At 44.0% G+C, this 13269-nt stretch overlaps 2 protein-coding genes across 6 annotated transcripts in view; both read right to left on the bottom strand.

Moving 5' to 3' along the window:
* The window catches only part of phyh (phytanoyl-CoA 2-hydroxylase), a 29937-nt gene extending 28971 nt beyond the window's left edge, over positions 1–966 (bottom strand). The window contains exon 1 of one of the 4 annotated variants that reach the window (XM_038811933.1): positions 820–966. In XM_038811933.1, the coding sequence (XP_038667861.1) occupies positions 820–873 (54 nt within the window). In that variant the 5' untranslated portion in view covers positions 874–966. Of the gene's footprint in view, positions 1–735 lie in introns of all 4 variants that reach the window. The other 3 variants (XM_038811932.1, XM_038811934.1, XM_038811935.1) reach the window with 3 other exon arrangements.
* Positions 967–4125: 3159 nt separating this feature from the next.
* Positions 4126–13269, bottom strand: part of sephs1 (selenophosphate synthetase 1) — a 59667-nt gene continuing 50523 nt past the window's right edge. For both annotated transcript variants that reach the window (XM_038811938.1, XM_038811936.1), the window contains exon 9: positions 4126–7827. In XM_038811938.1, coding sequence (XP_038667866.1) covers positions 7613–7827 — 215 coding nt within the window. In that variant the 3' untranslated portion in view covers positions 4126–7612. The remainder of the gene's footprint in view (positions 7828–13269) is intronic.

Raw genomic sequence — 13269 nt, forward strand, 5'->3', positions numbered from 1 at the left:
TGTTTGCGTGGGTTTCACCCCCACAACAACGACGAGTCTGCTGTTGGCAGCACCTGTGCTGGGTTGGAAGGTTGAGTTCAGGTTCCAAAGTGCCAAGTCCGTTCTGGTGAGGGGAGCTCCTCAATGAACAAAACGGGGCTATGTGCGCCCATGGATGCGTTCACCGCTGAGGCCCCTTATTTAATCCAAGTGGTGCTGTCTGGCCCACGTGTTGTCGCCGCTGTGAAACATGCGGCTAAACGCGCTCGCTAGGGGACTTTATTCCCAATTAGTTGAATTGCACACATAGAGTAATTAACGGCACACAAGCATCCCATTAGGTCACACCCAGACCCTGCCAGCTCTCTCAAATGGACATTCTGATCGTTATGGCAGCTTGCTGTGCACAAATGCTGTTTTGTTTCCACATTACCGGTGTTTACACATCAAAAGCATTCACTGGCGACTGGATTACCCGCTGTGGTTGTTGGGGATCCTGCAGGCAGCTTCGCTGGATTGACTAATTCAGCTGGAAAGACCGTTACTTATTCCCCAGTCCACACGGCGCCTTTATTCCAGGAGGTGGACTTGGAGCCGGGGAAAGGGTCCCGGAACCAAACCCCACCCGCAGCGAGACTCCCTCCCGCCGCAGCGAGACTCCGGACTCCCGCTAAATCCCGCCGGCAGCGGGAAAGGATCCAATCCCAGTACGGAAATGGAAAGGATCCAATCCCAGTACGGAAATGGAAAGGATACAATCCCGGGCCTGAAATGGGAAGGATACAATCCCGGGCCTGAAATGGAAAGGATACAATCCCGGGCCTGAAATGGAAAGGATACAATCCCGGGACGGAGATGTTGCAGAACAACCTTCAGCCGAGTCACTGCGGCCATTGCACAGGAAACACACACTGACAGGGAGGGAGGAGGGAGGGAGGGAGAGACAGAGAGAGGGAGGGAGTGGCAGAGAGAGGGAGGGAGTGGCAGAGAGAGGGAGGGAGGAGAGAGGGAGGGAGGAGGGAGGGAGGGAGTGACAGACAGAGGGAGGGAGTGGCAGAGGGAGGAGAGAGGGAGGGAGTGACAGAGAGAGGGAGGGAGTGGCAGAGAGAGGGAGGGAGTGACAGAGGGAGGAGAGAGGGAGGGAGTGACGATGAGAGGGAGGGAGCGGCAGAGAGAGGGAGGGAGTGACAGAGAGAGGGAGGGACAGAGAGAGAGAGGGAGTGACAGAGAGAGGGAGTGACAGAGAGAGGGAGTGACAGAGAGAGGGAGTGACAGAGAGAGGGAGTGACAGAGGGAGGGAGTGACAGAGAGAGGGAGGGAGTGACAGAGAGAGGGAGGGAGTGACAGAGAGAGGGAGGGAGTGACAGAGAGAGGGAGGGAGTGACAGAGAGAGGGAGGGAGTGACAGAGAGAGGGAGGGAGCGACACAGAGAGAGAGGGAGGGAGCGACACAGAGAGAGAGGGAGGGAGTGACAGAGAGAGGGAGGGAGTGACAGAGAGAGGGAGGGAGTGACAGACAGATGGGTTGGAGTGGCCGGCCGCCTCCTACATTATGGACTGCCTGAGTGACCGCATGGTGGAAGTGATAGTGTCACCTTGAGAAATCCTGGATCGTTGATCGTGCCGGACTCTTTGCCTTCTTGTCCACCATGGAAGACATCTTTATCCTGCAATTTACCCTGCGATTCTTTGACAATCCTGATCGTTACCCCTGATCATGTTGTTTACTTGGTGCTGATTATCCCCATCCTGTTAACTTCAGTTAGGAAGATCATTTTGAGTCAATTATAGGAAGTGCGGCTTGTGAAGTTTTACTCCTCCTGGTTTATAGAATAGAACAGTACAGCACAGAACAGGCCCTTCGGCCCTCGATGTTGTGCCGAGCAATGATCACTCTACTCAAACCCACGTATCCACCCTATACCCGTAACCCAACACCCCCCTTAACTTTACTTTTTAGGACACTACGGGCAATTTAGCATGGCCAATCCACCTAACCCGCACATCTTTGGACTGTGGGAGGAAACCGGAGCACCCGGAGGAAACCCACACACACACGGGGAGGACGTGCAGACTCTGCACAGACAGTGACCCAGCCGGGAATCGAACCTGGGACCCTGGAGCTGTGAAGCATTTATGTTAACCACCATGCTACCGTGCTGCCCCATGGTTATTGTGGTTTACATTCCTTGTGGTTGGGGAAAGGGAGTGTTGTGTGTCATCCCGTCTCATTTATGAAGATTTGAATGAAGAATCTGTCTTCATTCTTCTTTGGCCTGGGCAGAGTTTGTATCCTGGGTTCATTCTAGAGGTTTATTTTTTCCTTCCCTGTGTTTGGGTCTCTCTTTACCTTCCTCCCCTGGGCTATTGCGGTGGTTGGGTTAAAGACAGAGGTTGCTCTGGATATCCTCTACGTGATCGTGATTGCTTTGAGCTAGACTGGGTGTATCCTCTCTGGATCCGGCTGAGCATTGTTCTGGTTCTTGTCCGGTGTTTATGCCAGGGTGGAGGATTTGTTCCCGTCTCCCAGGGTGCCTAATTATTGGCTATCATGACAGTCCGGTTCCTCTTCTCAGGAATGACCTCCCCCTCGGGTGTGCTGGTAACCCTGGGGGTAGAGTTTGTGTTGATTGGTGCTGCTGTTACCTCGGGGTGTCCCTTTCCGAGGGTGTGGGGCGGGGCCTCCTGGGAGGCTGTGTTTTGTTTCTGGGGGTTGGGGCTGGCTGGTTATCCCTTTGCTTTCTCCTGGGGAATGAGGGGGGAGTTACCCTCCTGTTGATTGGGTGGCCTGTTCTCCTCTTCACTGATGAGTGTCGTCATCTGGTGGGATAGTTTGGGCAGGTTTGTTTTTTTTCAATCTTCTTTTCCACCTGGAGGCCCTGTGGGTTTGACCATAGTCTAAACATGTTCCTTTTGCTAGTCCTCTCTTTTCTGTACAATCGAGTTTCTGCCCCAGGCCTGTGTTTGACTTTAGTTACATTAGAACATAGAAGAGTACAGCACAGCACAGGCCCTTCAGCCCACGATGTTGTGCCGACCATTTATCCTATTCCAAGATCAACCTAAGCTACACCCCTTCAATTTACTGCTGTCCATGTGCCTGTTCAAGAGTCGCTTAAATGTCCCTAATGACTCTGACTCCTCCACCTCTGCTGGAAGTGCATTCCACACACCCACCACTCTCTGTGTAAAAAACCTACCTCTGACATCTCCCCAATACCTTCCTCCAATCACCTTAAAATTATGTCCCCTCATGAGAGCCATTTCCACCCTGGGGAAAAGTCTCTGGCTATCCACTCTATCCATGCCTCTCATCACCTTGTATACCTCTATCAAGTCACCTTTCTGCCTTCTTCGCTCCAGTGAGAAAAGCCCTAGCTCCCTCAATCTTTCTTCATAAGACATGCCCTCCAGTCCAAGCAGCAGCCTTGTAAATCTCCTCTGTACCCTCTCCAAAGCTTCCATATCCTTCTGATAATGAGGCGACCAGAACTGGACACAATATTCCAGATGTTTGTAATAAAATACATTTTTAAAAACTAGCAAGGGAATTGAAGAATAAGGAGGTACTGCAGGAAGGTGGAGTTGAGATAGATCCACCATGTTAGTATTGAATGATGGAGCAAGATGATGGTACTGCTCCTATTGTTATTCCACTGACTTCATTTTTGATCGCTCAAAACATCAGCCTCTTTTTTTCAGCTGCTCACAAACCTTTTGGTAAATTCCTGGTGTCATAAATGTGAGTCAAAACTTGGTAGATTCCTGGTGTTATGAATAGGAGTCAAAACTTACCATTTAACATGGGACACTACATAGGCACTTTATGGACTTGCGGTGTTTTCAGAAACCAATAGCTTATTGCCCAGGATCAACATTTCAGCTAAAACATTTGAAATCTGTTCTGAGAAAATCATTCCTTTGAATGAGATAAACAGAACAACCACAGCAGTATTCCTCTGACTTATCCATGACAAATCAAACGTTAAATGCAATCTTCCAGTTTTTATAAGGAGGACAGTGTTTAACCTTTAATCTGCAAACAAATTTCTCCTGTCAATGCTGTACGCATATCAGGCTTTAAAGCATTAAAATGGCTGCAATCACGGGTAAAAGATAAAAATGAAATTATAATCGTACACCTGCATTTGTGACCACAATTTTCAGATTTTATTTGACGTCAGAATTAGTGATAAGTACAATCTTTTTCACTCTTTATTTGGTCTCTTGATTTACAAAGGTGCTTGGAAACTCGACGTGGAGCAAACTGCCAGCATTTGGTTACCCAAAACCTTCAACAAAATACTGGTTTAAAAAGCAGCTTATTTCAGACACAAAACCTTTAAAACATTTGGCTTGTCAGAACTCCGCCGCAGGTTGCCGCAGTCCTTTGTCCGGCTGGTCCTAGGCTTATAAAGGAGGCTGACTTATTTGTGAATTGAAACAAATTGCCAGAACAATTCAGCATTTATTCTCAACAGATGCTTACATCCAGATGCTGTAGATTCACTGCCACTAGACGGCTTCTGGGTCATCCACTTTAAATGTGGGTCTCTTCAAACAGGAGGTAGGATTCAGTCTCAATAGGTTCTTTTTTACCTTTAAAACGTTACCGTAACGTTACCTTTTTCAGAAAACAAGTAGAATCCAGTGGAGTACCTTTCGCAAATTCTATTTGAGAAGCTTCAAAGGAAAGTTAGATTGTTTTACGGTAATTTCACTGTTAGATTCAAGATCTGCAGTATTAATAGCAAGCAAAAATTATACAATGGAGAATCTACTGGATTAACCGTCTCAAAAAAAACCTAAGTAGAATTTAAGATTTCTAAGGCACAGCCATTTTTAAAAAAACAACCATCACGTCAACTTTTTCTTAGCCGTACACTATTTAGATGATTAAGGATAGCGTTTTCTAGAATGCTCTTGGGCATTTTACCCAACACTGATGTTAAGGCAAACGGTCTCTACAATTCCAACGTTCGTTCATGCTTCATCCCTTTTTTAAAAATAAAAAAAAATTAAGACAGCAATCAATCTGTTGCAGTTCTCAGTTATTGTGGAAGCTCAAAGGAATAACAAAGCTTCTTTTTCACATTTTCTTTAAAATGATAGTAGGTATTTTATTCCTTGGGTTTTCTCAAATGCCACTTTAGGTGTCAGGTATTAATAGCTACGTCATCAGCAACTGTAAAGAACAAAGTTAAATTCCTTGAACAAGTTGGCATGCTGAAAGGTATTGACTCGGGACCATGTGAGCAGCAAATTGGCGATGACTTGAAAAATATAAGCAATATAAAAAAAATTAAAATGGGAAAACATCACCAACCCATGGGTATCAACCAGATAGGCACCAGTTGTGCCAACGCACAAGTTTTTAAACAAGTAAACCATGAATAAAATCAATGTAATGACTCATAAAAGTTTAAAATACTCAGATTTGTATCATGATGAATTCTCTACATGGGCTGCGCTAGGTGCATAAAGCATTGTTTCTTAAAGGCAAAATACTTCGGATGCTGAAAATTGGAAACAAAAACTAATTGCTAGAAACACGCAGCAGGGAAGGCAGCAGCTGTGGAGAAAGTAGAAAAATATTAACCATTCATGTAGAACGCTGTGACAGAAAAGATGAGGGGCTGTAACTGAAATATCATCACGGTACCCAACTGAGGAAATTAAAACTCACTCCCACAACTGGGTTGTGTCACCGGACACCAGTACTTGGGATCATTAAAAATATAAACCACATTTACCACGACACGGGTTTCCCCAGAGGCATGACACCTGAAAATCCCAGAAAGATGCAGAGGATGCTGAATGAACAACTAGATCCTAAATTTGTCAATGTCATGTGCAAAAACGGATGTAAACATCTAATTCGCCATGTGCCAATCCTGTAATATTTCTTTTCCACTTGGTCATCTTTTCTTATGTTTTATTTAAAAGTCTTTAATGGGTGCCAATTGTTGCCATCATAGGGAAGCTGATCTTTTTTTGGAAATAATAAGGGTAGAGTATACAGACATAATGATCTTGTGCTGTTACCGGCACGCCTTTCAGTTGATCATGGCACAACATAAACAGATGGATATCTTTGCAGCACATAGTCAGCAATACCCTTCTATTTGAAGAGAACTATTTTTAAAAAAATCAATTCCTTAAGGATCCAAGTTCTCAAATATGGATGCATAAACAGACACTTCACCATGAAGTTAGCACACATTAAACATATAAATCTGCTCTGCTCAAAAAGCTCCACATGGAATTCTAAACCAGCCCAAGTCAGTCTTTTTTTTTGCATTACTGTGTTGCTGAAAACTGCCTTAATGAACAAATTAATCAAATTAACTTAATGTAGGGAGATAGGAAAAATAAAATCAACAACCATTTCAACAAATCTCCAATTTAATGAACTGGGTTATTGTGCTATGTGAAACTTCTATTGGGAAGGGGGAGGTGGTGAAGCAGCAAATAAAAGGCCCCAAGTAACAAAATCCCAATCTTAATACACTTTTAACATATACGATACAGAAACAAAGGCATGTGCTTACAAATAAAGTAACATATAAGGCGGGAGTACGGGTGGGGAGAAGAGGAAAAACTTCAAATATTCATTAGAATATTACATTAAACTTCAAGATGTGACACCGGCAATATAAATCAGATTCAACAGAATAGAAGAGAATCAATAGAGCATAATTAAAAAAATAAAAGCTAAGCAGCATTATGCTAAAGATTATTTGTATTTATAGAAAAGCAGATGCAGATATCACTTTACAAAATATAAATGTATTAAACACTAATAACCACAGCACATAATGTCAACATAATTGATTATTATATTTTTAAAAAGTCATAGTGTAGTTCAATCTGAGCTTCAATCTTAGAGTATTTTACAGTAGCCTTTCGTTTGGTCTGCAACATTTTCTGCATGATAAAACAGCGAACCACAGTGTAAACTAGCACATACATCTGTGTTTGCTACCAAAAAAAATAGAAAACATACCATGATAACATTATTGTTTAAGATTTATACCATATAGGAAAGAAATATTTTTCTTCCAAGTGAAGTGCTGGCCATGCGAATAAAGCACAGAGGACCTCCTCGTTTTTACAGACCGATTAACTGAGTAAAGTCAACACTAACATTACATCTTAACTGTGTGAAAAAACATTACAAACCAAAGTTCAAATGAAATCATGCAAACCGCTGCATTCCATTAATCATTATAACTGTAACCCTTTCTGAAAAGCTTTCAAGGCAACAAATTTGCTGACAAGTAGTTTTCATCTAATATAGTGACCAGACAAATGAAATGCTGCTGCACTGCCGTTGGTATGTTGTGCTCTACACGAAGCACTTTAAGAGAGCCTATGCAGCACAAACAGTAAGTGTCTAAAGATTCAAAATGAATCAACAGTATTGGATATTAAGTTCTCAACTTAGAAGCTGCCTTAGTATTAGGTGTATCTTCAGTTAATGTAACAGAAAAACAAGGCAATGGATGTATTTTTATATCCACGCACGATCTGCCAAATGGCCGACACTAGGCAGACAAGTTAAATTTTAAAAGTTGCTTGGGATGGCATCAGAACTGCAATAAATGTCACCTTTTTTATGTGCATTTTTTCTTTTAAGACGTGGCACCAGGAGTTGGATTGACATTTTGCGTTGCAACTGTTGGAGCTACTTCGATGATCCGTGGTTTGTCTATGATTCTGGCACTGCGATTGCCCTTCTCCACTATTCCAATTATCCATGCCTGATAACCTTCGCCATATTTTGGTGATTTTATTTCTGCACAAAATCGAGCTGCTTGTTCCCGTGGAAGACAAATCAAAAGGCCTCCTGCAAATAAGCATGTTTTGCAAGTCAGCATTATATGCCATCATCAGAGCATGGTAATAGAAACATAGGAAATAGGAGGAGAAGGAGGCCATTCGGCCCTTTGAACATTCATTATGATCATGGCTGATCATCCAACTAAGTAACCTGTTCCCGCTTTCCCCCAAGGGGATCCTTTGATCCCCTTCGCCCCAAGAGCTATATCCAACAGCTTCTTGAAAATATGCAATGTTTTGGCCTCAACTACTTCTTGCTTTAATGAATTCCACAGGTTCACCACTCTCTGCGTAAATTTCTCCTCATCTCTGTCCTAAATGGTGTGCCCCGTATCCTCAGACTGTGACCCCTGGTTCTGGACACACCCACCATCGGGAACAGCCTTCCTGTATCTACCCTGTCCAGTCCTGTTAGAATTTTATAGGTTTCTGTAAGACCCCCTCATTCTTCTGAACTTCAGCAAATACAGTCCTAACCGATTCAATCTTTCCTCGTACGTCAATTCCACCATCCCAGGAATCAGTCTGGTAAACCTTCTCTGCACTCCCTCTAGAGCAAGAACAGCCGTCCTCCGATAAGGAGACCAAAACTGCACACAATGGTCCAGGTGTGGTCTCACGAAGACCCTGTATAATTGCAGCAAGACATCACTGCTCCTGTACTCGAATCCTCTCACTGTGAAGGCCAACATACCATTAGCCTTCTTTATCGCCTGCAGTACCTTCAGTGACTGGTGTACGACGTCACCCAGGTCTCATTACACATTCCCCTCTCCTAATTTATGGCCATTCAGATAATAGTCTGCCGTATCGTTTTTGCTCCCAAAATGGATAACCTCGCATTTCTCCAAATTATACTGCATCTGCCATTGTTGTAACTCATTCAACTTGTCCAAATCACACTGAAGGATCTCTGCATCCTCCTCACAGCTCACCCTCCCACACAACTTGGTGCAATTACAAATATGGAGATATTACATTTTGTTCCCTCATCTAAGTCATTAAAATATTTTGTGAATAGCTGGGGCCCTATCACCGATCCCTGCAGTTCCCCACTAGTCATTCACTGCCTGCCAATTTGAAAAAGACCCGTTAATATCTACTCCTTTTCCTGTCTGCCAACCAGTTTTCTATCCATCTCAATACACTACCTACAATCCCATGTGCTATAATTTTACACACCAATCTCTCATTTGGGACTTTATCAAAAGCCTTCCGAAATATACCATATTCACTGTCTCCACCTATCAACGTCACTAGTTACATCCTCGAAGAATTCCAGTAAATCTGTCAAGCATGATTTCTCCTTCATAAATCAGCGCTGACTCTGTCCGATCCTGCCACTGTTTTCCGAGTGCTCTGCTCAAAAATCTTTGCTAACGGATTCTAGAATTTTCTTCACTACTGACGTCAGGCTTACTGATCGATAATTCCCTGTTTTCTCTCTACCTCCCTTTTTAAATAGTGGTGTAACATTAGCTACTCTCCAGCTGTTCCAGAATCTATTGAATCCTGGGAGATGACCACCAATGCACCCACTATTCCTAGAGCCACTTCCTTACGTACCGTGGGATGTAGATTCTCAGGCCCTGGGATTTATCAGCCTTCAATCCCATCAATTTCCCCAACAACATTTCTCTACTAATATTGATCTCCTTCAGTTGTTTCCTCGCACCAAACCCTGCGTTCCCAAACATTTCTGGTATCTGATTCGTGTCCCCATTTTGAAGATAGAACCAAAGTATATATGTTTAGTTGCTCAGCCATTTCTTTGTTCCCTATTATACATTCCCTTGTTTCTGACTGGAAGGGACCTTCATTTGTCTTCACACATCTTTTTCTCTTCATGTACCCATAGAAACTTTTACAGTAAGTTTTTATATTCCCTACTAGTTTACTCTTGTACTCTATTTTCCCCTTCTTAATCAATCCCTTGGTCCTTCTTTGCTGAATTCTAAACTCCTCCCAATCCTCAGACCTGTTGCTTTTCTTGGCCAATGACTATGCTTCTTCCTTGGATCGAATACTATCTCTAATTTCCCTTGTAAGCCATGGATTAATTACCTTTCCCGTTTCACTTTTGTGCCAGACAGGAATGAACAATTATCATAGAAGCCTCATGGCGCCAAAGTTCCAGGTTCAAACCCGGCTCTGGGTCACTGTCTGTGTGGAGTTTGCACATTCTTCCCGTGTTTGCTGGGGTTTCACCCCCACAACTCAAAGATGTGCAGGCTAGGTGGATTGGCCATGCTAAATTGCACCTAAATTGGAAATAATTAATTGGGTACTCCAAATTTTTTTCTTTTTAAATCATAGTACCATAGAATTTAGTGCAGAAGGAGGCCATTCGGCCCATCGAGTCTGCATCGGCCCTTGGAAAGGGCATCCCACTTAAGCCCACACCTCCACCCTATCCCCGTTACCTCACCTAACCTTTTTGGATACTAAGGGCAATTTTGCATCTAACCTGCACATCTTTGGACTGTGGGAGGAAACCAAAGCACCTGGAGGAAACCCATGCAGACACTGGGAGAACGTGCAGACTCCGCACAGACAGTGACCCAAGCCAGGAATCGAACCTGGGACCCCGGATCCGTGAAGCAATAGTGCGAACCACTGTATTGCCGTGCTGCACAATGTTCCCCCATGCACTCCTTGAATGATTGCCTATCCACTGTCATCCCTTTAAGTAATGTTTCCCAATCTATCAGAGCCAAATTGCACCTCATACCATCGTAGTTTCCTTTATTATGAGTCAGGGCCTGAGTCTCAGAATCAACTACTTCACTCTCCAACTTGATGAAGAATTCTATCATATTATGGTCGCTCATTCCAAGGGGTCTCGCACAACTAGATTGCCAAAGATTCTGTTTTCATAACACAGTACCCTTCTTAGGATGGCCTGCTCTCTAGTTGGTTCCTCAATTTACCCAATCTATACGTAGATTAAAATTACACATCATTACAGATGTTCCTTTAATGCATGCATCTCTAATTTCCTATTTAATGCCAATGCCATTACTAACATCCTCACTGCAGTCTGGGGGTCTATATGCGATGCCCACTAATGTTTTTTGCCCTTTGGTGTTTCTCAGTTCTACTCATACAGATTCCACACTGTCAGAGCTAATATCCTTCCTCACTATTGCGTTAATTTCCTCTTTAACCAACACTGCCACTCCATTACCATTTCATTTTTTGTCTGTCCTTCCTAAGTACTGAATACCCTTGGACATTCAGTTCCCATTCCTGGTCACCCTGCAGCTGTGTGTCCATAATTTGATTATATCAGACTCGTTTACAACTATTTGCGTGATTAGTTTATCCGCATTATTGTGAATGCTCCGTGCGTTAAAGCATAAAGCCTTGAAGCTAGTCTTTTTAACATTACTTGCCTCACTCCCAATATTTTTCACAGTGGTCCTGTTTGAATCTGGACTGTGGGTTCTCTGCCGATCGCTTTTATTATTCCTCGTTCTGTCTTTTGTTTTCGTCCTTGTTTCCTCCTACTCAGACCCCTCGCACAGGCTCCTAGCCCCATGCCATTTTAGTTTAAATCCGCCCCAACCACTCTCGCAAATACCCCCCAGGACATCAGTCCAGGTACTGCCCAGGTGCAACCCATCCAGCTTGTGCTTGTACCACCTCCCCCAGAAGTGGTCCCACAGCCCCAGGAATCTGAAACGCTCTCCCTCACCCCATCTCTTCAGCCACGTATTCATTGACATTTCCTGCTATTTCTAGTCTGACTAGCACATGGAACTGGCAATAATCCTGAAATCGCTACCGTTGACGCCCAACTTCTGAACTTTCTTCCTACGTCCCTATATTTTGCTTTTAGGACCTGATCCCTTTTTTAAAACCTGTGTCGTTGGTACCAATATGCGCCATGACCACTGGATGTTCACCTTCGCCCTCCAGAAAGTCCGGCAACCGTTCCAAGACACTCTTGACCCTAGCACCAGGGAGGCAACATATTATTCTGGAGTCTTGTTTGCAGCCACAGAAACACCTATCGATTCCCCTTTCAATCAAATCCCCTATAACTATTGCACTACTGCACCTCCTGCTCACTTGCTCTGCCTGACAGCCACCCATTCCCTTCCTGCGGAGTCTGAGCCTGCAGTGCAACCACCTCTCTGTGCGTGCTATCCACGACATTCTCTGCATCGTTGATGCTCAGTGTTCCCAGCCGCCACTCCAGCTCCGGTTTCCAGGGGATGTTGCTGGAGACACTTCCTGTACACATGCTGGTCTCGGTCACTGGAAATGTTCCCGGCCTCCCTCATGGAGCAAGAGGTGCAAACAAATGCTTTGAGCTCTCCTGCCATGACGTACCCCTTTACATCAAACCTTTGGAAGATGCTTGATATTAGATTAAATCCAATTCTCTACGGCCTTGTTTATTTTAATATAAATTTAGAGTACCTAATTATTTTTTTCCCAATTAAGGGGCAATTTAGTGTGGCCAATCCATCTGACTTGCACATCTTTGGGTTGTGGGGGTGCCATCTACGCAAACACGGGGAGAACGTGCAAACTGCACACAGATAGTGACCCAGGGCTGGGATTCGAACCCGGGTCCTCAGCGCCGCAGTCCCAGTTCTAACCCTGTGCCGCAGTCCCAGTGCTAACCACTGCGCCGCAGTCCCAGTGCTAACCACTGCGCCACATGCCGCCCTCCTTGTCACTACCAATTATGGCCCTTACAGATTATAAACCACAAATAGTATTTTCAAATTCTAAGCGATAAAAGTTGTAAAGACTTACCAGCCTTACCCATACTTACCAATCAGCTCACTCCTTTGGAGCCTCAGCTGCAGCAGGGCAACACCCCTCTCAATTCCATTCCCACTCTGTTCCAAATTCCCAAATGTTAAACCTACTCTGTCCGTGCCTCACTTTGGAAGTGCTCTCTCTATATCTACCCATTGCTTATGGAACGCCAAGAAACAGTCAGAATTCCTGCTCCCACTCACCATTTCAGGAGTCCTACTAGGAAGCTTGCAAATGCAAACATAAGGGGGAGGGCACTGTTGTGCTCAGTTGCAAAACTGAAGAGCACTTACGTTTTACCAGTTTCATATGTGAAGAGTGCCCATTTGGGCAATCAATTAGAGAATGGCTAGCACTGATGAAATTATAATTCAGCAAGTGTGCGCACCTTCAATTGAGCAGATGGGAGACTATGAGTCAGACCACATATCACAAAACAGGTGGAGTTAAATAACCAGGTCACGTACTATCAGATACATTTCCTGAAGCTAAAAAAAAATCAAAATCAACCCAATTTTCCATTTGTTAAAGTTTATAATGTCATAGAAATAAGATACTGGCATTTACATAGTTCTATCAAATCGTTCCGTTACTTTCTGAAGTAGAGAGACGACATAGGCAAATGTGACGGACAATCTGTACCTTTAAAATGGAACAATAATGAGTTGAATGA

This window comes from Scyliorhinus canicula, chromosome 11 (genome assembly GCF_902713615.1).
Source record: "Scyliorhinus canicula chromosome 11, sScyCan1.1, whole genome shotgun sequence".
Classification (NCBI taxonomy): domain Eukaryota; kingdom Metazoa; phylum Chordata; class Chondrichthyes; order Carcharhiniformes; family Scyliorhinidae; genus Scyliorhinus; species Scyliorhinus canicula.